This window comes from Peromyscus leucopus, chromosome 4 (assembly GCF_004664715.2).
Source record: "Peromyscus leucopus breed LL Stock chromosome 4, UCI_PerLeu_2.1, whole genome shotgun sequence".
NCBI lineage: Eukaryota > Metazoa > Chordata > Mammalia > Rodentia > Cricetidae > Peromyscus > Peromyscus leucopus.
This window is the reverse complement of record NC_051066.1, coordinates 96,706,075-96,733,610: the sequence shown is the minus strand read 5'-3', so window position 1 is coordinate 96,733,610 and position 27,536 is coordinate 96,706,075. Positions and strand designations below refer to the sequence as shown.

At 40.9% G+C, this 27,536-nt stretch overlaps 1 protein-coding gene and 1 long non-coding RNA gene across 6 annotated transcripts in view; one reads left to right on the top strand and one right to left on the bottom strand.

Annotated features, from left to right (window-relative positions):
• Positions 1–20,837, top strand: part of Ttbk2 (tau tubulin kinase 2) — a 116,139-nt gene extending 95,302 nt beyond the window's left edge. For 4 of the 5 annotated variants that reach the window (XM_037205149.1, XM_028878674.2, XM_028878673.2 and 1 more), the window contains 5 exons: positions 2,164–2,380; positions 6,082–6,293; positions 7,639–8,224; positions 13,637–14,901; positions 19,128–20,837. In XM_037205149.1, the coding sequence (XP_037061044.1) occupies positions 2,164–2,380; positions 6,082–6,293; positions 7,639–8,224; positions 13,637–14,901; positions 19,128–19,590 (2,743 nt within the window). In that variant the 3' untranslated portion in view covers positions 19,591–20,837. Of the gene's footprint in view, positions 1–2,163; positions 2,381–6,081; positions 6,294–7,638; positions 8,225–13,636; positions 14,902–17,075; positions 17,200–19,127 lie in introns of those variants that run through there. The other variant, XM_037205150.1, reaches the window with a different exon arrangement.
• LOC119087881 overlaps positions 1–27,503 on the bottom strand; it is a 35,644-nt gene extending 8,141 nt beyond the window's left edge. Inside the window, exons 1-2 of the long non-coding RNA XR_005091391.1 lie at positions 27,195–27,503; positions 944–1,062 (exon numbers count right to left, since the gene is read on the bottom strand). This is a non-coding gene — a long non-coding RNA (uncharacterized LOC119087881). The remainder of the gene's footprint in view (positions 1–943; positions 1,063–27,194) is intronic.
• Positions 27,504–27,536: the final 33 nt, after the last annotated feature.

Genomic DNA, 27,536 nt, shown 5'->3' with positions numbered 1-27,536 from the left:
GGTTGTTTATCTACAGTATTGATAAAGAGATAACTTAAAATTGACCAACTTAGGCAGAGATAGTAGCAAAGGGCAAAAAATCAGAACAAGACCTTTGGAAACCATTGGTGGTTTCAGAAGGAAATGAAGTGTTCTTAGAACATTCATGTTAGCATACATATTGGACCTTTAGTTTTTTTGTTGTGGTTTTGTTTTTTTTTCTGCGGGGGTATTTTGGGGACAGGGTCCCACTGTGTAGCCCTGGCTGTCATGGAACTCACTCTGTTGACCTCCCAGAGATCTGCTTGCCTCTGCCTCCCAAGTGTAGGGACTAAAGGTGTGCACCACCATGCCTGGCCAGGGTATGGCTGCTCACAGTAATGGCGTATGTCAACACAATCTGTTGAGGGCTGTCTTCCTATGTTCAGACATTCCAGGTTACTTGTTAGAAATTTCTTTGTATGCTAAATATGGTGCTCAGCCAGAAACATTTTTTAAAAACACTAGTATGAGGCTAGAGAGATACCTCAGCGGTTAAGAGCACTGGCTGTTCTTCCAGAGGACCCGAATTCAATTCCCAGCACCCAAATATACGCTCACAACTGTCTGTAACTCCAGTTCCAGGGGATCTGACACCCTCACATAGATATATATGCAGGCCAAAAAAATAAATTATAGAAACAACAACAGCACTAGTGTTTATGGAGCACACAGTTCCCAGAGGCCTTTTAAGTTAGTGATGGCTAAGAACTAAAAGCCTCTCCTGGACCAGTAAGCTGAGTGATGACAACTATATAAAACAGGACCTGGAATTCATTCAAAAGAAATCTGTATAGCCAAGCATGATGGTGTACTCCTGTAATCCCAGGATTTAGGAAGATGCCGTACTCAATGCCAGTGTGGGATAATAGTAAAATCTTCTCTCAAATGAAAGAAAGGAAGAAAGAAATATATAGACAAATACCTATAAATATTTTTTTTATTCTCCTTATGTAGATCTGTATGAATTCTGTAATTTCAGACTTTCTGATTTTCTCCTTTGTTTTGCCTGGCACCTTGGGCATGGTAGGAACTTCGTGAACTCTGTAATGAAAAAGCAGACATTGTTTTGTTTCACTTTTGGTAATTTTTTTCTTTTTTGTTTTGTTTTATTGCTCTTTTGCTGCTTGGTTTTGATTTTTGTGTTTTTGTGGGTTTTTTTGTTTGGTTTTGGGTTTTTCTTTTTGTTGTTTGTTCATTTGTTTGTTTTAAAGAGAGAGAGAAAGGACATAAAATTGGTTGGGTAGGAAGGAGTGAAAAACATGATCAAAATATACTGAATGGAAAAAGGCTTTTTGTTGTTGTTGTTTTTGTTTTTGTTTTTCAAGACAGGGTTTCTCTGTGTAGCTTTGTGCCTTTTCTGGATCTAGCTCTGTAGACCAGGCTGGCCTCAAACTCACAGAGATCCGCCTGGCTCTGCCTCCTAAGTGCTGGGATTAAAGGCGTACGCCACCACTGCCTGGCTAAAAAGGCTTATTTTAATAAATATTAAAAATAAAAGAAACAGTAGTACACATTTCATACTAAAAAAATCATCTAAACCACATTTATTTTTTATAGCCCTTAGTATTTCCCTATGTATAATTGCTTTTATTATTTACAAAAATGTTAAAGAATAGAAATTTTTATTTTATTGATGAAAGTGTCATGGAAAGTGAATAGATGTTTCTGACTTTTTTTTTTTCAAGATAGAGTTTCTCTGTGTAGTTTTGGTGCCTGTCCTGAATCTATAGACCAGACTGGCCTTGAACTCACAGAGATCCAACTGGCTCTGCCTCCTGAGTGCTTGGATTAACTGCCGCCGCTGGCCACCATCCCCCAGCATGTTTCTGACTTTTAAAGTGATTGTCAGCAGGGCGGGGGTGGAGCACACTTTTAATCCCAGCACTCAGGAGGCAGAGGCAGGAGGATCTCTGGGAGTTCAAGGCCAGCCTGGGCTACAGAGTGAGTTCCAGGATAGCCACTGCTACACGGTGAAACCTTGTCTCCAAAAACCAAAAAGAAAAAAAAAAAGCTTTAGGTTTTGTTTATTTCTTAATTATGTATAAACTTAAATCCAGAGACAAAATGTAGAGCAGTCTATTTCATGTTAACTTTTGATTCTGGTCTTTTGAAGTTTCCTGTTTTCCTTCCGTCTCTTTTCAGAATTGCAAATGCCACTCCTATCCCAGGAGACTTGCTCCGAGAAAATACAGATGAAGTGTTTCCAGATGAGCAGCTTAGCGATGGGGAGAATGGTGTCCCTGTTGGTGTGTCCCCAGATAGATTGCCTGGGTCTCTGGGGCACACTCGCCCTCAGGAGAAGGACGTCTGGGAAGAGATGGACATCAACAAGAATAAGATAAAGCTTGGAATTTGTAAGGTGCGAATTTCTTGCATAGGGAGGGCTATCGAGAGAGAGAGAGAGAGAGAGAGAGAGAGAGAGAGAGAGAGAGAGAGAGAGAGAGAGAGCGCGCAAGCGCACATGCAAAGGTCAACCTACAGGGGTTGTTCTCTCTACCATGTTAGTCCTGGAGATCAAACCTGGTCACCTCCATCTCAGCATTCCATAGTTGCACCAGGGAAGAGCCCCCAGACTGGTTATCTAGTACCAGGTACTCAACCCTGAAGTCATATACATACAGGTAACATCATATGGACGGAACAGGTTGGTTTAGGTACTTAGGAAGATATATACATACATATGTAAAGACAGGTAAAGAAATGGAGGCCATGAATTTGAGAGCTGAGGGAGCAAGGGTGCTTGGGGAAGGTTGGAGGGAGGAGAGGGAAGGGAGCAAACGTAATTATATTTTCATTAAAAAAACAAAGAAAACAGCTCTTCAAGGTTGGTGGCAAGAAGCTTTATCCACTAAATAATCCCACCAGTTTATGATTCTCAATTTTGAGTGTAAAATAGAACAAAGTATTGCTGATTATTTTATTTAAATTTTTTAAGATTTATTTCTCATGTATATAACTGTTTTGCCTACATGTATGTATGTATTTGTACCACATGTGGGTCTGGAGGTCAGAAGAAGGCATTAGGCCCCTGGAACTGGGGTTATGGATGGTTGTGAGCCGCCATGTGAGTGCTGGGAACTTAACTCAGGTCCTTGGAAAGAGCAGCAAATACTCTTAACCACTGAGCCATCTCTCCAGCCCCCTTGCTAATTACTTTAATTATTTGAAATTGTGATATTTTAGCTAATGTGTTCCAAAGTGCTCAGGTTTAGATACCAAGTATTAATATTCATTGTGTTTTATGGAAAAGATGAAGATATTTAAAATGATTAGGAGTGGGAGTATGACTTCATGGTAGAGCACTTGCCTAGCATGCCTGAGGGATCCATCTCTGCCCTCGCTGTAAAAGTACGGAAGAAGGGAGGAAGGAGGGAAGACATGAAAAACAAACAGAAAAGAAATATCTGCAGAACAAAAGCTGATCATCTTTCCAAATAATGTGACAGAGCTCTGTACCCTTTCTTGACTGATCAGTGGAGCTCTGTGCACAGCCTGGGGAGCTGTCTCTAATGAGGTGAAGAGGCCAACAGCCAGGGAGTGAGATCACAGATCACATTTGATCATGAACTGATAAAGTGGATGATAAATGAAAGACTTTCTTAGAGTTGTAGGCAAGGTGGACTTGTGAGTATGGGAAGAGGAGTGAGGATTGGTAACTGTCTCTGGCAGATTACCCCAGACTTTCCTTGGCTCTCACTCGTTCATTCGTTCTTTCCCGTTTTGAATATGAAGATAATGCTGAAAAGGCCGTTCGGTACAATAGTAGTTGGTGTTATGTGCTGTTGAAGTGTTTTTTAAAAAATTGGGCCAGATGCTTTAATCCTAGCAGGTGGGAGGTAGAGGCAGGCAGATCTATGTGAATTTGAGGCCATTCTGATCTATATACTAAGTTTCAGACCAGCCACAGTTACACAACGAGACCCTGTCTCAAAACAAACAAACAAAACAAAACAGAAAAACAACTACAAAAAGAGTTGAGTTGAGAAGGAGGTTGAAGCTTAGGGCTCAGGCTTACAAATGTAGTTGGTAGAAAGTTGGCTAGTTATTCTTTATGAATGGGACTATATGTAAGGATTGGTATCAGCTCAGGATACCCCACAACCAAGTTCTCAGCACAAAAGAGATTTATTTGCCCAAGAAGGACAAAGGACATGGAATAAGAGACAAAAACAGGACGTGGAGGATGAGGGAGAAGGGGAAAGAACAAGAGAGAAGGAAGGGGGTATTTGCTGGGGTTGGGTGAGGCAACCAAGGACTGCATCTGGACGGAGAGGAGACAGACTTGACCCATAGGCAAATGGTGGTTTATAAAGGCAAAAGGGGAAGCCACGTGCTTAATTTTGATTGGACATGTTAATTAGGGCAGCCAAAGGGGGCTTTTGATTGCTGGACTTCAATATTTTGATAGCTGAACCTTGGTAGTCAGCCTCAGGAGGAGGAAGTGGCTAAATAAGGGATCTATGTTTGCCATGCTCGGGCTGGCTGGAGTCCCTTTACTATATCCTTCCAAGATGATCTGTGATCAATTCTGAGACATTTGTCCCATCTTTGTACCTTTATTAAGTTATATAACTTTAAAAATTTAAGAGGGGAGGGTGGCATGGGGATTAAAAATGAGAACAAAGTATAATGATACATATGTATGAAAATATCACAAACCTGGTTCTTTATATTGCTAACGAAAAGATTGTCTTAACGAGGTGCTGGAGAGATGGGTCAGCAATTAAGAGCATGTACTGCTGATGAAAAGGACCTGAGTTCAGTTCATAACATCTATGTCTGTTGGCTCTCAACTACCTTTAACCCCAGCTCCAGGAGATCTGATGCCTTTGGACTCTGAGGGCATCTACACTCAGTGTGCATACATGGGCATGCAATTTGAAATAAAAGTAATAATCTTTTATTTTTTTAAGTGAAATGTTACCTTTTGAAAAAAGAAAAAAATTCTTAAGGATATATTGTTAGTATGTTTGGGCTGCTATAATAAAAAAGATCATAAAACAGGTGCCTTGTAAACAACACAACTTTTTTTCATGTAGTTCTGGCTTCAGATCCTCTGGAGTTGGAATTACAAGTGGTTGTGAGTCACCCAATGTGGGTGCTGGAACTCAAATCGCAGTCCTCTACAGCAACAATAGATGCTCTTAACTGCTTAGCCATTTCTCCAACCACAAGGTCAAAATTCCTTAGTTTTCTGAGCTGGTGAGTTGAGTCTGGAGGTATAGGTGCTTGTCACCTAGCCTGGCAATTGACATGGAAGGAGAGAGTAGGCTCACACAGTTGTCCTCTGACCGCCATACTCACATGTGGTAAGGGCACACATGTAGTATTCTTTCTCTGTCCCACCAGCCAGTTCCCAAATAACAACAGGGAGATTTTTTTTATTAATTATGAAAGCTCAGCCCTAGCTTAGGTTTGTTTCTAACTAGCTCTTATAACTTAAATTAACCTGCTTATATTAATCTGCATTTTACTCTGTGACGTTTTACCTTTCTTTTATTCTCCCCACGTCTCCATGTCGTCTCCTGCATGCCTCAATTCATCTCCTCTTCCTCTCTGTCTCTGGAAATCCTGCCTATATCTCCTGCCTTGCTATTGGCTATTCAGCTCTTTATTAAATTAATCAGAAGGTGTCTTGGCAAAGACACATCTTTGCAGTGTAGACAAATATTCCACAACACATACACACATATATACAGTAAGTAAATAAGCAAATACATAAATATAATTTTTTTCATAAATATAATCTTTAAAGTTAAAATTAAAAAAGCACTTTAGAGCCTGGCGGTGATGGTGTATGCCTTTAATCTCAGCACTCAGGAGGCAGAGGCAGGTGGATCTCTATGAGTTCAAGGCCAGCCTCGTCTACAGAATGAGTTCCAGAATAGCCAGGACTACACTGAGAAACTCTGTCTCAGAAAAACAAACAAAACATTTTTTTAATTTTCTGAAAATACATGTAATCATTTGTTGATATTATTTCAAAGACTCCAGTGATTTCTCCCATGTATAATATTTGGAGAATTTTTCATGATTCTATTTTGTATTTTTTTTTTCTAGGCTGCTACTGAAGAAGAAAATAGCCATGGTCAAGTAAATGGCATTCTCAATGCTCCAAGCCTGGGCTCACCAATTCGTGTCAGATCAGAGATAACTCAGCCAGACAGGGATGTTCCCTTAGTAAGGAAGTTACGTTCGATTCATAGCTTTGAGCTAGAAAAACGTCTGACACTAGAGCCAAAGCCAGATACTGACAAGTTTCTTGAGACCTGGTATGTAATGTATCTTTTTTTCTATTATATTTTATATCCATTGTATAAATTCTTTCACATAAATTCTTGTGTTTTTATAACACTGACTCTGTTAAGCTTCCATTTGTTCATATCATAGTTATAGATCATCATCATTCTTAGTGAAGTCTCAGCATTACAGATTCTATAGCAAAGTCTTTGAGAGTGCTAAATTCCTAAAACCAGGTATAGTAATAAAATGAACATATTTTCCTTGACCTTGTTAGAAAGTGAACTCTTTGAGGCAACAGTGTAGAGGCAGAAAGGGCACAGTAAAGGCCACAGTAGGCAGGAATGAGGGGACACACAGAAGATGAGTGGGAAAATACATAGGAAGTTTGCCACTGTGCCCTGTGGCACCCCGTGCCCTGTGGCAGCTCTCCCACCTTCCAAGGAAGAAGAAAAGCTAAACTTTAGAGGTCTGAATGTAAGTACTGTAATGATTGTTGCTTTTGATCACTTAGGCACATTCTCCATATAACAAATTTTGGTAACAAAATGGAAATAAAAATGTAAGATTTGAGGTATATTTACAATTAATAAAAAGGCTTCAAGATAATTAAGATGTATGTGGTGGTAAACACTATAGTCCCAACTCTGGGACTGTTGGCAATGAAATGTTAGGTTAAGAGTGGCTATGGATTTGGGCTGAGAGTCTAATTCAATTGTAGAGTGCCTGCCTAGCATATATGAGGCCCTATGTTCAGTCCCCAGAAAGACATAAAAGTTTGTGTTGTAGTACATGTCTGTAATCTCAGTTCTAGGAAGCTAGAGGCAGAATGATCAGAAATGCAAGGTCATCCATTATTACATACCCAGATACAATCAAAAGGATGGATGAGACTTGAACCATGCTTTAGCCATTTTGAATTACAGTTAAGATGAGAACTAGATGTAAGAGAGCAATAGGGATAAAAACTTAGTTTGGCAAGGACATCAAGTGACAAAAGAGACTTTGAAAGTGGACAGTGGTGGGGAAGAACAGGAATGGCAAGAAAAAACGCCATCGACCCCGTGAACTTTCCTTTGTTTTTTCCTACGTACTGATCACACTTTCGTAAGAATGGTTGTTCCACAGCTGGGCAGTGGTGGCGCATGCCTTTAATCCCAACACTTGGGAGGCAGAGGCAGGTGGATCTCTGTGAGTTCCAGGCCAGCCTGGTCTACAGAGTGAGTTCCAGGGAAGGCACAAAGCTACACAGAGAAACCCTGTCTCGAACCCCCCCCCCCCAAAAAAAAAAGAATGGTTGTTCCAACATAGAGTTTATCAGTATATAATAAATGTTTCTCTAAGGACAACTGAATAACTTCTTTCTGTTTCCTTAAGCATGGAGAAAATGCAGAAAGAGTCCAGTGCAGGAAAGGAATCTGTTCTCCCTGCTCTGCCTCATAAGCCTTGTGTTCCTGTTGTGTCCCGCACTGACCACATCTGGCACTATGATGAAGAATACCTTCCTGATGCCTCCAAGCCTGCCTCTGCCAACACTCCAGAGCAGGCAGATGGTGGCGGCAGCAATGGATTTATAGCGGTTAACTTAAGCTCTTGCAAGCAGGAGGTTGATTCCAAAGAATGGGTGATTGTGGACAAAGAGCAAGACCTTCAGGATTTTAGGACAAATGAGGTGTTAGGCCATAAAACAACTGGAAGCCCTTCAGATGAGGAGCCTGAAGTGCTTCAGGTCCTTGAAGGGTCAGCTCAAGATGAAAAGATCCAAGTAGGTCCTTGGACCAACAACCATCACTTAAAGGAAACCTCAGGTGTGGTCTTAGCACTTTCTGCGGAATGCCCTGCCACTGCTGCTTCAGAACAGTACACAGACAGGCTGGACCTCCAGGCTGGAGCTGCCAGTCAGTTCATCACAGTGACGCCCACAAGTCCAATGGAGGCGCAAGCAGAAGGCCCCCTGACTGCGGTAAGAAACGCTTTTTTGTTACCATTTTGTGTTGTCCGCTCAAGGTGCTATTAAGAAAAGCCTGAGCTGGGTGTGGCTACACACACCTTCAATCCCAGGACTCAGGAGATTGAGGTAAGTGGATCTCTGTGAGTTTGAGGCCAGCTTCTTTTACATACCAAGTTCCAGGACAGCCAGGGATACATAGTGAGACCTTGTCTCAAAATAACAACAACATAAAAAAAACCAAACCAAAAAGAGAGAAGATTGGGGCTAGGAAGTGGGCTCAGTCAGTCAGTAAATCATTTGCTGTGCCTACGTGAGGACCTGAGTTCAGATACTCAGTACCCACATAAAACCCAGGCATGACAGTACACATCTGTGACTCCAGCACTGAGTCAGAGTGGGGGGCCGGGGGCCGGGACAAAGATAAATGAATCTCTAGAGCTTGCTGGCCAGCCAGCCTAGCCAAATCACTGAGTTCCAGATCTAGTGAGAGATCTGTCTCAAAAAACAGGTGTCCCCCCACATACAAGCACATTCTCACACACACACTGACATGGTGGTTCACAGCTATAATCCCAGAATTTAGGAAGCTATGTAAAGGGGACCACTGTAAATTCAAGGCTAGTCTGAGATACCGTGAGACCCTGTATCTAAATAAATTAATAAACAAAAGCAGAAAAGAGAAGGTAGATTAGTTGATCAGTTAAGGTTGTGTAAGAATTAGAGGCTTAAGTTTAGCAAGTAGGTACATGTAAACAATAGTGTTTAGACTAAATTCATAGTCACCCTGCAGTAAGGAAAAAATAAAGCCAGGAGTGGTAGGCATGCCTGGTTAACCCAGCCCTTGGGAGGCAGAGGCAGGCGGATCTCTGTGAGTTCAAGGCCATCCTGGTCTACAGAGTGAGCTTCAGGACAGCTGGGGGTACATAATGAGACCCTGTCTGGGGGGAAAAAAGAAAATAATAATGTAAGTGAGCTTTTCTTTGTTATATCAAACTTAATACATGAACTATCATTATAACCTAATTTTGCAACATTTATAATTAGACTATAAGTTCTGCCTATTTATGTGTGTATGTACACAAATTATTATAAAATTACCATTTTGAAGAATTTCATTATACATCTGCTAAGAAAGGCCTGTGTTGTAATTTGTTCTTTATATATTTGTTAACAAGTCTGAGCTTTTTTTTTTGAAATCTCTACTCAGAAATTTCTCATGTTTTACGTTTTTCTTAATTGTGAGACAGCCACTATGTAAAATGTATAATCTCAAGCCTGGCTTTCAGAACTCTACTTTTATAAGTCTGGGGTAGAATGAACTTCATTTTCAAGTGTTTGAAGGCATTTGTACCAAGTTTTCTAAAAAGAAACCTTTTGGAGGAACAGTACTGCCAGCTCTCAGCCCTGAGCATGCCATTGTTGAGAACAGTTGCCTTTTCGAGGTAAGCAGTGGCTTTAAGCAGGAGGAATGCCAGAAAAGCCAGCCTTAGGCAGTAAGGATGCCTGCACAGCTTCAGGCCCCTACAAGCGCTCAGGTTCTGACCCGGGGGCAGGTACACCTTTTGATATTCCAGTTCTAAAACACTTGGAAAAGATACCAATGACATTTCGCTTTCTGAACACTCTAAGGATTTGTCAATGCTCCAGATAGGGAATAAATGACTTCCTACTTCTTTTCCAGTCGGCATTGAATGGATCTTCCCTCCTGTGCCCTCCAGAACTGCTTTGTACAATGTTATAGGTTGTCTGTGGCACAGAGAACACTAGCTCAAGGGTTGATGTCTAACCTAACCTGAGGTCTGTTTTGTTTAGGATCCCCCCCCTCCCCCCCGGGTGTTTAGGACTTCAGCTCATCCCAGGACTCAGGAAACCAAGGAAGGAGCATTGCTGCATGGTCCAAGCCAGTCTTAGCTACAGAGAAACTCACTATGTAGACCAGGCTTGGTCTTAAACTTGAACTCCCAGAGATCTGCCTCTTCCCAAGTGCTGGGATTAAAGGCATGTGTGCTCCCTCTCCCCCGTCCCCCATAGCCTATACTGTTTTTTGTTTTGTTTAAATTCATGTATATGAGTGTTTTGCCTGCATATATGTCTGTGCCTCATGAACATGCCTGGTACCCATAGAGGTCAGAACAGGGTGTCAGATCCCTTGGACTGGAGTTACAGACAGCTATGAGCTGCCATGTGGGTGCTGGGAACTGAATTCAGATTCTCTACAAGAACAATAAGCTCTTTTAACCTCTGAGCCATCTCTCCAGCCCCCAAAATGTAATTTTGTTGTTGTTGTTGTTGTTTGAGACAGCATTTCTCTGTGTAGTCCTGACTGTCTTGGCTGTCCTGGAACTCACTCTATAGACCAGGCTGGTCTCAAACTCAGAGATTACGCCTATCTCTGTGCTGTGATTAAAGGTGTGTGCCACTACCACCCACCAAAACATAAATTTTTAAAAGGACAGGAAGTCTTAATTAATTAATTCTGGGCAGTGTCACAACCAATACATTATTCTCCTACTTGTATTACTTCTAAATTGTCCTTGTCCATATAGATATTATACCTTCCATGTTATACAAAACAAAACCACAAACAGGCTACTTGGTGCAAGTGTTTAATTTCCCAAGGTTGTTTTTTTTTTTTTTTTTTTTTTTAATACTTGAGCAAGAGAAAAACAAAAGTGTGATTCATAAATTAAAATGGATAGGATAGTTGATTCATATGGTCATCTGCTGCGTGGCCAACTCTTAACATGATATTACTAAAAATTAATGCTATTCTTCCTGAACTGTGTAAACTAATTCCATTTGATGGTTTCCTTGATTGTAATAAATCATAAGACTTCTGTACTCATTAGTATGTAGGCTATAATATTGGGCATTACTAAAACTATGACACCGTGAAGGAAACGGAAATCTCACGGTGATTTAGGAAGTGCAGAAAGGCATGGATGATGTTAAGCAAAGCACAAGAAAAGAAGTGACAGTTGTGTGCTTGACTTCGCTGGGCATGGTGGCTTATGCCTCGAATCCCAGAGACTAATTCGGGAAAATGGTTGTGAACTGAAGGTCAGCCTGGGCTACAGAGCATGATCTTGTCTCGAGAGAAAAAAAGTGATGCTTTAACAGGTTTGAATTACAGAAGTTCAAGGTATGAAAGATGCAGACGGCATCTTATGGGAGGTTACTGTTTAGTCCATAGGCAGCGAGCGTGCTTTGAACTTCAAGGTCAAGGGAGGTATTGCAGCTACACTTGGAATTTGTTTTCTTTTTTCTTTTTTTTCTTCCAGAGCTGAGGACCGAACCCAGGGCCTTATGCTTGCTAGGCAAGCACTCTACCACTAAGCTAAATCCCCAAACCCTTGTTTTCTCTTCTTGATCCTGGGTTTTCTTTTTTCATCTCGTCAGTGTTTTTGCAGACTCAGTTCCCCAGATTTTGAGAGCACATGCTGTGTCAGTAACGGGCTGTGGTGTGTGTGACTTTTAAAACCTAGGTCCTGTCTTTGTTTTTCTTCATTTAGGAACTTGTATTAATAATGGAATTCAACTAAAATTGGGGAAACAAAAATAGCAGGGTATCATAGAATTTGTAAAAATGAGTTTGAATATCTTACAAAATGTAAAAGGCTATGGGACTGTTACATGAGAATAGGTTATGTACAGTTGGTTGTAATTGCCTGAAATTCTGTCTGGCTGTTCATACACATTTTCCTTATATAAGATTGTTAATCACACATGCACACCCACACAGAGGTCATAAGATAATCAAAAGGAGTTAATCTCAGATCTATTGGAGTTACTTCTGGCTTCGATCCCAGAAGGCCAGTGAAACATTGCTCTTGTAAACATTGTTTCATTCATTTTGGACTAGTATTGGAATTACACATACTAACGAGGTGGCTCTTCTTGGTTTATTGTGAATGTAGATGTTCATCTCCCTTGTTATTTAATATTTAATGTCATTTTACAACTACTTTTCTAACTATTGCCACTCTTGGATCTTAAAAGTAACTTTAAAAAAGTGAAGTACTATGAATTTCAGATTTTAGTATCATTATAAAAATATAACAGAGGGCCAGCAAGATGGCTTAGCAGATGAAAATACCACCAATCTTGATGAATGACCTGAGTTTAATTCCTAGGACCCACACAGTGGAAGGTTGTCCTCTGACCTTCACATTTGAGCTATGGCATGCATACCTTAACACACATACATTCATAAATAAATAGATGTAATAAAGTTTAAAGTGCATACACACATGCATACAGCATGCACCCCCCCAACACACACACACACACACACACACACACACACACACACACACACACACACACGAGGACTGACAGACAAGATTGTCTAGTGAGTAAGTTGCTTGCTGCCAAGCCTGAAAACCTGAATTTGGTTCCCAGACCCATATAATAGGACAGAACTGACATCTGTGGATCTACTGACATCTATTCCTGTGGATGGTCCTCTGGTCTCCACGTATATTTTATGGTGCAAGTGAACATGCATGCACACACATACACACAATAAATAAATGTAATGAAAACATGTATTAGGAAGTTGCCATCTACCTCGGTATCTTAGAATAATTTAAAAAGATGTTTAATTATTTAGGAAGTAGGAGGTGACCTCCTGAAGTAGAACTTAGTGCCTTTCTTCAAGTTCACAATAGGTCTAGGATTACTGCAATTCTGAACCCTAATAGCTTGTCTTGGATTCACCTGAAGCATCCTCAGGACTCTCGGCCCTTATTTTTATGTATTTTAACAAAATTTTATAGCATAAATCAAGCTGACCTGGAACTCAAATTCCTCAAGCCTCAACCACCCAAATGCTGGGATTACAGCTATATACCACCATGCCTGTCCTATTTAGGAGTTACTTCATGTATCAGTCAGGTGATTTCTCTCTAGATTGGTCTGCAGGATTCACATGTCTGTAAGCCTAATTATGTTCCTGACACAAAGTGTTTTTGTTTTGTTTTCCTAGGACTTAATAGTCTTCAATAAGTGATCTGAGTTTATCCGATATCTCCAAAAAGGCCTTTAAAAAAAGATATTAAATTGTATTCACATAAAACTGACTTTAGTGTGGGGATAATAGAATTTAACTTATCATAGGACACCCATTTGCAGGGAGTCTGGGCCATGCTGTCTTTTGAAATCAGTCTTCTGGGGCATAAGCATGTGAAAGGAGCAAGCACAAAGAACCTCTAGGGAATCATTCGTTCTGTGCAACTCCTTGAGGTCCACTGGGATGGCCTTCATCTTTGTTCACAATTGCTCGTTTAGTATGAGTTGGGAAGACCTGGTAAACGTCTTTGTCACTCTTAGAAATTGAAATCTGAAGTATTGTATCTCAAACCATGCAGCTGATTGATACCCCACATAATTAGATGTTTTACATTTTTCTCCCCACTTCTCCAGATTACAATTCCTAGACCTTCTGCGGCATCAACACAGTCAACTTCAGGAAGCTTTCACTATGGTCCACAACCAGAGAAGAAAGATCTTCAGCCCTTGGAACCCACTGTGGAACTTTATTCTCCCAGAGAGAACTTCTCCTGCTTGGTTGCAACAGAGGGCGAACTTCCTAGTGGAGGAAGCAGAATGGATTTGGGACTTCAGGTAGATCACACTGGTCATGACATGTTACCCAATATGAGAGACGGGGATACATCTCAAGACTTGGGACCAAAAGACTTTCCTGACCATAATAGATTAGTTATGAAAGAATTTGAAAATCTTCCTGGAGAAACAGAGGAAAAAGGCATTCTTCTGGGCTCAGATAATGAAGATGAGAAGTTAAGTAAAGGGCAGCATTGTGTTGAAATCTCTTTCCCAGGAGATTTAGTAACTACAGAAAGAGATCAGTCAGCTACCACAGAACCTCTTGATATGTCAAAGACACAGAATTTTAGTGTGGTGCCAAATCAAGACAGAAACCATGAGATACTGACGCTTTTGACAACTGGAACTTCAGAAATTTCTCAAGTCATTGACCCACCTGCTGAAGGGCAGACTGGCCAGGTGGCGGTACCGCAAACAAAGCTCTTTAAGGATGCAGACATGAAGAGTGAAGACTTGCCAGGACAGCAGGGAGACCTCTCTACTTTTTTGCACCAAGAGGGAAAGAGAGAGAAAGTTGTCCCTAGAAATGGAGAGCTATATCATTGTGTCTCAGAGAATGAGCATGGTCCTCCCACCCGGAAGGACATGCTTCGGTCATCCTTTGTAACCAGGCACAGCCGGATCCCTGTTTTAGCACAGGAAATAGATTCAACTTTTGAATCATCTTCTGCAGTCTCTGCAAAAGAAAAGCTTCTACAGAAGAAAGCCTATCAGCCAGAACTAGTCAAACTTCTGGTAGAAAAAAGGCAGTTCAAGTCTTTCCTGGGGGACCTCTCAAGTGCCTCTGATAAGCTGATAGAGGAGAAATTAGCTGCTGCTCCTGTTCCCTTTTCTGAGGAAGAAGTCTTCACTCCCTTTTCCAGACTGGCAGTAGATTCCCACCTGAGTAGATCAGCTGAAGATGGCTTTCTGACACCCATCATCTCCCAGTCTAGAAAGAGCAAGATTCCAAGGCCAGTTTCCTGGGTCAGCTCGGATCAAGTTAATAGCTCAGCTTCACCTCAGTTCTTGCCTCGGCCACCACCAGGAAAGCCACCAATCAGGCCTGGAGTAGAAGCCAGGTAATGCTTCTTGTTTTCCTTGTGTATAGAATGTAATGGTGTTTTCAGGTGTGCTTTACTGTATGACATCAGTGGTAGCAGTTCTTTTGAGCATGTTTTCTTCTCCCTCCCACAAGCCTTAGGGCACAGTACAGATTGACCCAGACTAATGCATTTTGTTTCTACTGTGGCAAAATAAAACTAACATAAAATTTACCATCTTATTTATTTTAAATGTCCTTTTCAGTGGCACTAACTCTGTTAATTTTCCCATGCAACCATCACTATCCACTTTTAGGGCTCTCTTCATCATATAAAACTGAAACCCAGCCCCAGCAACATTCATCGGTTTTCTTTCTGGTTTTGGTCATTATAAACACTTGGGCTAAGTAGTAGCATCTATAGTATTTATTCTGTTGTAGCCGGCCTATTTTACTTAGCAGAAAGTCTTTAGGGGTCATTCATGTTAGTGTCTTGCAGAATTTCCTTCCTTTTAAAGATGGTTGGGAGGGAAGGGGCTTCTATCATTTGGGTGTTTTTTTTATAATGGCCTTACAACATTCTATTTATTTACATCTGTGTGTGATTCTGAGTGTGCCTTTGCAGATGCAGAGATCAAAAGACAGCTTGTGGGAAATAGTTCTCTCCTTCCACCTTGTGGGTCTCAGAGATCCAACTCAGGCTGTCAGGTGGACAAGCACCTTTCCTGCTGAGCCATCTTGCTGGCCCTGCCTTAAATTAGCATTTTGTTCCTTGTTTATTGTGTCTGTCTTCTTTCCTACTGGTGTGTGTGTCTGGGGTGGGGGGTGGGGGTGTGTGCCTGTTTTCATGGTAATCGACATGGAGCCCACAGACTGTCCTGAAGTTCCAGCATTCTAATTGGGGGTTTAGCAGTGTCATACCAGGAGCACACCACTGTACCCCTTTAAGTTTCCATCCCCATTCCTTGTCCTTGTTCACATCATAAGATTGCATCTTCATTTTATGTCCCCAAACAAGCTTATAATTGTTGAGTTTTGCTTTTGAGATTATAGAGCTCAAACTGTCCTTGAACTCCTGATCTTCCCACTGAGATTATAGATGTGCAACAGTCATGTTCAGCTTTAATAACTAGATGTTTTATAAATGTATTAGTCTCCTAAATCATTCAGAAAACAAAAAAATATAAATAGCTGTGAGAATAATAATCACTTTTGTAATTGACTTTGTTTATTCAGATCTTTATTTCCCTATATGGCTTCAAGTTGCTGTCCAGTATCCTCTCATTTCAACCTGCAGTCACTTCAGCTAGCATTGTGAAATGAGTGGTTATGTAGGTGGGTATTGAACCCAGGGTCTCATGCATGCCAAGTACTATACTGCCAAGCCCTACCTCAGCTTTTACCTCACAGTATCTTCATTTCTCCCTCATCTTTGAAGGATAATTTCTCAACACGGGGTTCTTGATTGACAGTTCTCTAGAGCTTTAAAAATTTCAGTCCTCAGACCACTGCCTTTTGACCTCCAGAAGTTCTGATGAGAAAAGTCTTTGAGGACTCCTTGTACATGACAAAGCTACTTATGTCTTGCTGCTCCCAAGACTCTTTTGACAATTTGATGATATGTGATAAGGTAGCTTTGGGGTCATCTTGCTAAGAGTTCTTTAGCTTACTGGATGTCATGTCTTGTTTCCAGCTCTTCTTCAGGTGGTCTCTTCTCTCTCTCTTCCTTCTGCAACTCCTCCACTTGCTAGTCGCTTACTCTCTCTTCTTCAGACTCAGTATCAGTTTTCCTGTCTTACAGTTTTCTGCTTCTTCTCACTGTACAAATGTGCTTTTAAAAAACTGTGTGTGTGCATACACCATTGTACTTGTGTGGCAGCTGGAGTCAACTTGAGGGAGTTGGTTCTTTTCTTCCACCTCAGGTCATCAAACCTGGAGGCAAAGCACCTTTCCCCTCTGAGGCATCTCTCTAGCCTGTCCTAGTCATTAATATTTAGTTCCCTAAAAAGAAAAAAGTAGAAAAGAGAAAAAAAGTAGAGGCAGAGTGAGAAAATACCCGTTCTGTGTCTCTGAAAGTCACTTCAGTCACAGAAACGGGGGCTTGCGGTAATGGACAGAGACACAAGCAGATGTAGTGGGCGGCCACTCTTACATATGAGAACAGAACGAAAAACTAAGCATAGTAAAATAAAGTTTAATGTCATTCTTTTTCAGACTTAAGCCAGCAGAATAAAAAGAATTATTTCAGCCAGTGGGATCATTATCTTTGAAGTTACCACCTTATGATTGAACTCCTAAAATTAAACTAAACAAAATAAAAATATACCTGTCTCTGAAATGTCCCATCCTATCACTTTGAATGATGTGGTATAAGCCATTTGTATCATTAGGCAATTTCTTGATAGTTGATTTGGTTAGTAAACACAAGGGTCAGGACCTTGCAGAGTTCTCAGCTCTAGCAAGGAGATGTTTGTATTATTGCAGAACTTGCAGAATGAGGAAATTACACATTAATTCATTTACTCAGAAGAAATGTGAAATTTAGATGAATAGTACTAACTGGAGCAGAATGTGAATTAATTTGTTGCTTTTGTTATTGGGTCTTTTTTCTGTTCAGCATTGTATGCAGGTTACTATTTTTCATGAAAATATGATGAATACTCCCAAGGCATCTGAGAAAATTACCTTCCCTAGTTTGATATGATACAAGTCATACCAACTTGATTTTACTGAGGATTTATTATTCAGAAATTTCAAACTCATACTGGTACCATGTACCATGATCATCAACCTATTGACAGTATAATTTGTTGTCCTCAACAAGTATGTCACCCTCATTCATAGCTGTCCTGGGGATGATGCATGAAGCCCTGGGATGGGGACAAAAAGCAATTAGAACACAGAGTCTCCAAACATATATTTTTTTTCTAAAGATTTTATTTTTATTTTTAACTGGGGGGGGGGGGGTAACACGCAGGGGAGGGAGGCATTTGTGCACATGTGTGCAGATGCCCTCAGAGGCCAGAAGAGACTGTAGCTGGAGTTATAGGTGGTCATGAGTTGCCAGTGTGGGTGCTGAGAACTAAACTCTGGTCCTTTGGAAGCACGGTACTCTTAGCTGCTGAGCTGTATCTATAGCTGAGGGACTGTTTGTTTGTTTGACCTACTCTGATTCCTGCAAGTTGTGTGCAAACTGCTTTAAAAACTACTACACAGTTGACTGCCACAGGGCTGAAGGTGGGATGAGTAACTATTACCTTGCTAAAATCTGAAATTGACCCAAGTTAACTGCAGTTTATGGTCCAAGTTTCCCTCTGTGTATTGCAAGCTTTTAATGCAATTCAGATTTCTAAAATAATTTCATTCAACAGACTCTTCATTGCAGTTATTTTCTAGGTGGGAGAGGTTCCTGGCATCAAAAAAAATGTCCATAATACATATATTCTCTGCTTAAAAGCTTACATATTAGTCAGGTTATTGTTCCTATCGTCATTTACCAGAGCCAGGAGGCTAATTTAAGAGAAGGAGATTCTAAAGAAGTTCACTGGAATTCTACTGGATTACTACTAGACATGGCAGGTAGCACTTGGGAAGCTCTGAAGCAAGAGAATGGCTAGTTGGCCTGGCCGGAGAAGAGAACCTTTGAAAGATTCAAGTCTCTACTTAGAATGAGTGTGTGTGTGTGTTGCACGATGGAGGAGTGTGCCACAGTGCATGTGTGGAGGTGACAGACAACCGTGTGGAATTGGTTCTCTCTTTCCACCTTTATGTGGGTTCCAGGGATCAAACTCAGGTTACCAGGCTTTCATGGCAAGAGCCTTTACCCACCGAGCCATCCCCCGGGGCCCCTATTGGAATTTTAAAAACACACAAACAACGTATGTTTGGTCAGAAATGATGGAAAGCTAAAAGATGATGATGAATACCTATAATCTTAATACCTGGGAAGCTGAGGCAGGAAAATGTCAAGCTAAGGCCAGCTTGGCCTGGGTTACATACTGACCAGTGCGGGCTACATAGGAAGACCTTGCCAACGGAAACAAACATTAATCAAAAGGAAAAAGAGACATAGCCGATGTTAATCTGTCCCGTGTCACATACAGCATACATGTGAAAGAGAAACTCAGTATCCATTTAGTGTATTTTCTGGTTTTGACATACTTCATAAATATGACTTGGGATACTGTGATTTTTTTTTAGGCACACTTATAATGAATTTTGATGTCCTGTCTCCAAAAAAAATTAATTCTTCTCTATTTTTTTAAGGCTACGCAGGTATAAAGTTCTAGGGAGTAGTAACTCTGACTCAGACCTTTTCTCTCGCCTGGCCCAAATTCTTCAAAATGGATCTCAGAAACCCCGGAGTACTCCTCAATCCAAGAGCCCAGGATCGCCTCACAATCCAAAAACACCACCCAAGAGTCCAGTTGTACCTCGCAGGAGTCCCAGTGCCTCTCCTCGAAGCTCATCCTTGCCCCGAACATCTAGTTCCTCACCGTCTAGGGCTGGACGGCCCCACCATGAGCAGAGGAGTTCGTCCCCGCATCTGGGGAGAAGCAAGTCACCCCCCAGCCACTCAGGATCGTCGTCGTCCAGGAGGTCCTGCCAACAGGAGCATTGCAAACCCAGCAAGAATGGCCCCAAAGGATCTGGCAGCCTCCACCACCACTCAGCCAGCTCCAAAACTCCCCCAGGGAAGAGTAAGCCAGCCAGTAAACTCAGCAGATAGGAAGCAATCGGGCTGCATCTCTGGGAAAGGTGTGAGATCTTCCTCCTAGACCTGATGCATGTGTGTCTCTGTACTGTCTGTTTCAAACAATCAGTGTTGATCTTCTCTTGAAAAAGAAAGTAACATGATCGGTTATTTATAAGAAGACATAAGTATATACTACTAAGGAATTACCTAGGGCAGGTAGGAAGCGGATCAGGAATCAAATGCTTCAGTTCATCAAAATCCAAGGAGAAGAAACTCATTTAAATGAGCTCTTGCTTGTAGCTGCCTTCGAAACAGAAAGTTGAGGATAGGAAATAGAATGGGATTTTAAGTGATTTTTGCCTAATTTGTTAATCCTCTACTCAAAGAGTATAGCAAAAGTGTTTGATATTTTTATTTACAACTTCTTAACCTTGGAGAGTCATTGTGCAGACATTCAAATATATAAGAAGCCTGTTGCCAGGAAACTAGCACTTGGGTATATTTGGTTTGTGTGCTTATTTAATGAATCCACACCTTTCTTTCCACTCATTCTGAGTATCGTTCCTAGGTTTGACATTTTTTAAAATTACTATTTCTTACCTCTTATTTTAACAATGCACCTTAGTAAGGGTTTCAGTAGCACACACTAACACTTTAAAATCCACTAGCCCTTATTTAGTCAAACCTTGTTAGTTTCTTTTGAGCCACAGTTTTTAAACTCATATATTTTTAATCTCAAAAAGGAAAGATATGTCCAGCTAGAGCTGTTTGGAGCAGGTGTGTTTGGAGAGGGGCAGAGAGTGGGACAGTCTTTAAAGGTAGAAGCACGCCTCATCTCGTCCCTGACTCCATTTCGTCTGTGTAGGAGACTGAGCAGAGGAGACAGCTTCCTTTATGTCCTCCCTGCACTCTAGTGTCAGCCTTCAAGATGGTGCTGGGAAAGCACACAACTTTGGAATGTGGCTTATGCTTTCACAGATTTAGAAAGAAATTAAGTATGCTATCGAGGCTTATAACCTTCAGAATTTGTATTTTATACATTTAGCCATATACATTTAGCCAATAAGGTATGAATATCTGGGGGAATAAATTTAGGCTAAATAGTTTTCTTTCAGTGTTTTTATCATTTGGTTCTTGTGTGGTTTATGCTTCAGCTTCTTAGCCTGATCTCCACATAATCTCAATTTATAAAGTTGTAAGGATGATCACATTTGTTCTGTTCTCACTCTCTTTCTAGTAAAAATCAGGCAAATTAAAGAATGCCAGACATTTTAAATGGACTCTTTGACGCCCTGTGAGTGTTTAGTATGATAAAACCTTATTGAGGTCAGAGAAACTGATCTGCCTGCTGTTGAAATCTGCCTTCTAACAAACATCTCCTTTCTCTTTGACCTGTGTTGCTGCCAAACCTAAAACAGTTGAATTTGAGGTCGGGTGGGTGGAGAAGGAAATGTATTTCTTCACTAAGTGAGCATATTCCAGGGCTGCACCCCAGCTGCCCTGACGCTGCACTGTTTCCTATGTGAGCATTCTCAAAATCGGGACTCTACACTGAGACATAGGTCTCCCATGAGAAATGGAGCATAGTGTGGAATCCATTTCTTTCCAGGTTCAAGCATTTCAGAGCAGTGCAGCAGAAAAGGCACACCTACTGTTTGTCCATTAGAGATGCGGTACTGGAAACTGACCCTGTGTATTATATTGTAGAACAGCTGCTGCAATTTAACTTGCATGTCTTTCATGGTAAATGATATCAATATTTATAAATATAGAGGCATATGCTTATATAAATCCATTCTTTCTCATTCTGCATTTGTAATTTCAAGATCCTAGAGGATGAAATTCCTTTTCTAGTGTGTGCCTCGTGTACACTTGGGCATTGCCTATCTTCATTTTCTGAAAATATGTTCTGGGCATGTTACACCTAAGATTCTTCTTGCCTTCCAGGTGCATAGTGCAACAGTTGGCAGTCATTAGCAAGCCAAGGTATAAGATACTTAATTTTCATTTAAAAAGTATTTTAATAGAATTTTTAAACAGGATATGCTTGTAATACAGGCTCAAAGATTACTCATGTTAGCCCCATAGTTCTGTCGTTATGGTTAGAGTACATCGATGGGCATTATAATTATGGATCTGGCACCAGTTGATTTTTAAAACATTTCCTGAAAGTTGCCTCTTTCATGTCACTTTTGAATGGCAGTGAGGATGTAGGATAATTAAGAAATTATCTTTCTTCTGTTACATAAGCAAAATGATGCTAAAAGTAGCCAGCTTTAATATTGACCTCTCTACTCAGAAATGTGCTAATAGTAACCACTGGGAAAGCTAATACAGCCCAGCCTTTTCCTTTCTGAATTTCTCTGCTAACAGTCAAACCCAAGGTAATGGCAGCATGACACAGGATGTCTTCTGTTTTGGTTTCTTTGTTTTCTCCAACCTTTTCATGTGTTGCCTCCTTTTCTACATGTCATTAACAAACTCATCAAAATCCAGAGACAAATGGCCTCATGAAAATGTTTTATTATGCATGTAGGGAAAAGAGCCAACCAAAGATGTTTTTGCTCAGAAGAAAAGGAAATGGACTAATTATATTTTATATATCACTAGGTCCATTTATTAAGTGCTGTCCTGATATAGAGATTAAAAAGCTGAGCCAGGTGGTAGTGGTGCACGCCTTTAATCCCAGCACTTGGGGAGGCAGAGGCATGTGGATCTCTGAGTTCGATTCCAGCCTGTTCTACAGAGTGAGCTCCAGGACAGCCAGGGCTACACAAGAAACCCTGTCTCCAACAACCCCCGCGCCCCCAAGAGAGATTAAAAAGCATAGTTTGTGCTTTTAGATGTTACATTTCCTTCAGGTTAAAAATAGAAGTTGGCAACCTTAAGTAACACTTTTGGGTCAGGAATATGATCCAGAGAATCAAGCTTTTGTTTTGGTTTGGCTTTTTCAGTTCCTTATTTTAAGGTTTTTATTGATGGCATATTTCAGATTTTAGCCACAGATCATCCAAATAAATATGAACAGTTTGGCTATTTTACTTAAGGTGAGGAACATATGGCCTAAGCTATAACAAAAGCAGTATGAAACTGAAGTTATCTTTTGGAAAACAAGTACCTCCTGGCTTCATCTGCACAGGCTACTGACTCATGCCTGCCTTTGCCTTGTTTAGTCCCTGGGATTATTTCAGTGAAGCAAAAAATGGACATAGCAATAGCTTTAGGTAATGTTGCTCCCAAATTATACTACTGACCTTCAGACTTTGTGAATTGCTTGAAATATTAAAATCATACCTAGTAATCTTGCATAGACTCAAGATATTTGACTTTAATGGATAGTGAACAGAGGAGGAAATTGGATTATATCCAATTCAACATTAAGATTTAGAGTTGTAAGTCCCCTTCCAATGACGCTGTCAGCAGCCATGCACTCGTCTCCAACCCTGGTACATAAGCTGGCCTTGCAGACAGGAGCATGGCTACCTTTAGTTTTTTTAGTTGCATGCTTTGCAATGAATGCTTTTGGTAAAAGTTGTCTAACAAGTTAATCAAGGCCTAAAAAAAGTAGCAAAATGGTCAAAGGCCCCCTGTCATCATTATCCACTTTACATTATTTGCTCTAGCATACTAAACCATTGTGTGCTGATTTGCTGCTGTTCTTCATGTGCAGTACCTCTGTCTGTTTCATTCCTGGCTACTGGGAGAACTTGAGGGGCTTCAGCAGGCACCAGAGATTTCCTCCCAGCCACAGATTCCCAGGCTACTGTTTCTATGAGTGCATCCATTGTACAAAGAAAAAGGTATACATTGCTGCATGTTTTATAAACCTAGACCAGATACCTAAGTCATAAGATTTTCTACACCCAATAACCTTGATGACAAACAGGTGCCTTTCTTCAAGGGCAGAAAATTTTACATTTCTAATCTAACATTAGGAATTGGTAACAGGATCCACAATTTAGTGGCTTAAGGAAAAATGCATCTTGAAAATGCTGTCTTAAAATATATTTGTAGATAATCTAGCTTTAGCCTTGGAGATCAAAGTTTTTCATATTTTAAAAACTTGTTAGCTAGGTGTGGTGGCTCATGTTTCTAACCCAGTACTTGAGGGAATGAGGTGCGAAGATGGAAGAGAATCTGAAGCCAACCTCAGCTTCATAGTGGCTTCAAGTCCCCCTGGGCTATAGTGTGAGAACCTCTCAAAAAAACAAAACAGAAACTCTGTTCTTTTTCATATGATTTTTTAAGTTTTCATAAATATATGTATATATTGTATGTTGAGTATACTCCCTCTCATTCTTTCGTATCTGTCAATATGGCACATCTTAAAATTATTTCTTCTTTCATATTTATGCAAGGACTAAGTTGTTTACATTCGCTTTTTTAAAACGTGCCTATTTCTGGTTTTGTGTTAGAATACTGTTTCTGGGGAGAGGTCATTTAGCACCTCTTTCACTGAGGTAATAGGGCAGTTGCAACCAACTGTACGGTTTAACTTTCTTGAATTTGGTTCTATAGACAATGTGTTTGCAGAATAGCTCTTTAGGATTTAATCCAAATGCATCATAGGATTACAGCATGTAACTACTCTGGTAGTCCTTATATGCCAACATATACCCAAGTTCAGAAGCCACTGTGGTACATAAAGACCTTAACTTCTTATGGAAGGAAACTTGGGCAGTTCCACAACTTGGACAGCATGGGAGTTGTGATGCTTGGTAAGCACCAAGTGGTTATTAATGCACCCCACTTCCTGTCTCACCAAAACTTTACATAACTCTCGTGTGTACTGTGAGAATGCATAAGAAAAGTGGAAACTCCTCATATTATTGGGTATTGGCCATATTTTGGCCATTTCTCCAGAAATTTAACACAATCTCGGGGCCTTCAGAGTCTTGTTACCCAACACTGCTTGCCAGAACTGCAGGAAGAGGAGGATCCCTATAGTTCCTAGGTAACTAATCCCAAGTATGGGACAAGAACCCCTATGCACTTAGAGGGGATCTGGCTTTCAGTTAAGTTCTTCCTCTTGTCAGAGGATTTGCATCACAATCTCAAGATGCTAAATGGCCAAGATTTACTCAGTAATGACTTCAGTAGTTTGCTCTCCCACACTAGGACTAATAACCAGGCTGGCCAAGGCATGTTCAAGGTAATGGGATTATTTTCCTCTCCTTCACTCAGTCCTTGGTTTTATGAAAACCTGTAGCAGAAGTAAAGTGGCATTCCTTCCATTGCCCTTACAATGTAACGAGTTTCTGCCTTCTCTCACGGGGGTGATAGTATTAACACTATAGACAGGTAGCTGACCACTTCTCCTGGTACCTTCAACCAGACTTTTTAGACCAACAACAGGATGAATGAGGCGGATCTAACAATGGATAGATTTCTCTATAATTTAAAATTGTTTTGTATTGTACACGATTGTTTGTTCAACTAAAGACGTTAGTAAACCAAGTTTTTATGTAAACTATCCTTGCCATATGATACTTTTTTAAAACTCCTATAAAACATGATTTAAATCCTCAAAAATTCACTTGTATAACAAGCAAACTATGCCAGGTGTTTCTTGCTCATCTACAGCAGTAAACAAGGCTACAGAGTTTAGCTGTGATTTATTTTAGGGAGTTTGATGAGAAGAAAGCTTTGAGACAAAAGCCACTTTTTTTTGGTTTGGTTTTTCAAGATAAGGTTTCTTTGTGTAGCCCTGGCTGTCCTGAAACTAGCTTTGTAGACCAGGCTAGCCGTGAACTCAGAGATCCGCCTGCCTCTGCTTCTTGGAATGCTGGGATTAAAGGTGTGCACTACCACCACTACCAAGCCTAGCTAAAATAGTTTCATTGAACTATTAATCAATTAGTGTAATTAGTTCTCTAAGTTAAAGACTTCAGAAATTAAAATATAGAAAATAAAGGAACTACATCTTTTAGGACAAAGGAAATGTAGCACAGGGCCACTCAGGACTTGGAAATTGGATTGGATTGCCTAGACTTGGTGGTCTGTGTCTGTAATCCCAGCATTTAGGAGGTGAAGGCAAGAACAGGAGTTGAAGGTCTTAATGTGCTACATAATGAGTTTGAAGCCAGCTTGGGCTCCATGAGACCCTGTTTCTCCCCCCCCCCCCAAAAAAAAAAAAGCAAAAAAACTTAGATTGGATTGGATTGGATTGGATGGGTTGAGTACAAAGAACAGATCTGATGATCCAGGATTGAGCCACCTGCTGTTCCCTGAATTAGAGTTCTCATTTCCCTTTTGACACCTTTCTTAAAATAGCACCTATTTCATCAGACCATTTATTTACAAACTCCCAAGCAAAGGAGGCATGTCTGCTTTTGTGTGAGGTATAAATGTTGTAAGTTTATTAGCTATTATTGGCAAATGTCGTCAGATTTAGTTACAACCTGAATTCTCATATGGAACAAGACAAATGAGTTAGATTGCTTTATTCTGTCTTACTGTCCTCCTCTTAATGAGATGAGAAATTGCTCTTTGAAGTTCTTTTAAATGTATTGCACTGCATCCCTTTCCCCTCCACATAGCTTCCCTTGATGTGTTTTTGCTCAGGCAACCAAGGGCATAGAGTATTGAAAGAAAAACATGGAGTGCTTTTGTATAGGCCATCTGTACATAAAAGTGTAATTATTTATTTAATTTTCCCATTTGTACCATATTAAAGCTTTGTACAGTGTTTTAAGTTCTGTTTTAAAATTATTTTGTATTTTATTTTTATAATCTAGTAAATAAAACATTCAGTACGCATGCAAACGTTAGTGCTGTTTGTGTGATGGTTTGGATTTCAGAAAGTGGAAACTATTTCCTAATCTGTTGGAGTGTTGTAGATTCAGTATACCAGAAGTGCCTAATAAATGACCAAGAAAAGGACATTTGGGGCCGACGGAATAGAAGCTACGTGAAAACCCAGGGCTCAGGGGTATGAGGATATGTGTGTGTGTGTGTTCAAACTGGCTTTGAAATTGAGGTTCTCCTGCCTCTGTCTGCCAAATGCTGGGATTGCAGGCATCCACTAAACCCAGCACCAAAGCCTTAAAAGCTCCCTTTCCTTTTTCCTAGCAAAAAACCCCAGGTACCACTAGAGGGATTCCTGTTTTCTACTATTTGTCCCCAAGTGGTCTTCCTCTGAAGGAGAGGAACACCGGGCAATTCACGGCTGCTTTGCCTTTCTTTTTCTCAACTAGATCCCTATTTTGATTTTTTTTTTTTAAACCAAGGAGCAACATCTGAAAATCTCCCATATTTTTCAATATAAGGGACAGGAGATGTAGCCCAAGGGTTAACCGGCAAGTGGGGGATGGAAGGAAACACCTGCAGAAATGCCTTACTCTTGCAGAAGCTAATAGTTAATAGGCTTGACGTCTCAAATACAAGAAGTTGAAATAGTCGCCTGATGTAAACAATTGGATACAATGTGTAAAGGAGTAAGTACAAGTGTGATGGACAATTCTGTGTCTAGGGTGTCCTGAGGACCTGTAAGGGTTGTGATGGGATGTTTTTATAAAATGCCTCTCAGCACGAACTATGTACTAAACTGTCAGTTGATGGAAGCCGCTGGAAGGCTTGGACAATGGTGAAAAGTGAGCCTTTGGTGGGGGAGGGAAAGGTCCAAATAGGTTACTCACGTAGCTTTTTTTGGTTGGGGAGGGAGTGGATCAAAAAGCTCTACTGTCGGTGGTCGGAGGCTGTGCTTGTGGCAGCTGTGTGGTCGGACAGGCTGGTGGCTTAGAGGTGTTCACTTTTCCTGCCTGGCCTCTCTTTCCGACTCCGGTCTCTGCGTCTGTCTCCTAGCAGTCCCGTCCTAGCTCACAATGCTCCTGGGCCCGGGCCGGGCCTCCTGGCGCTCCGCAGGCCAGCGACGGCAGGGCTGGCAGGCAAGCGCGCAGAGCGCCGAGAAGCTTCCCCGGCGGCCAGAGCCAGGCCCCGCCCCACAAGGCCCCGCCCCGCCGCCCAACGGTCGCTCCGAG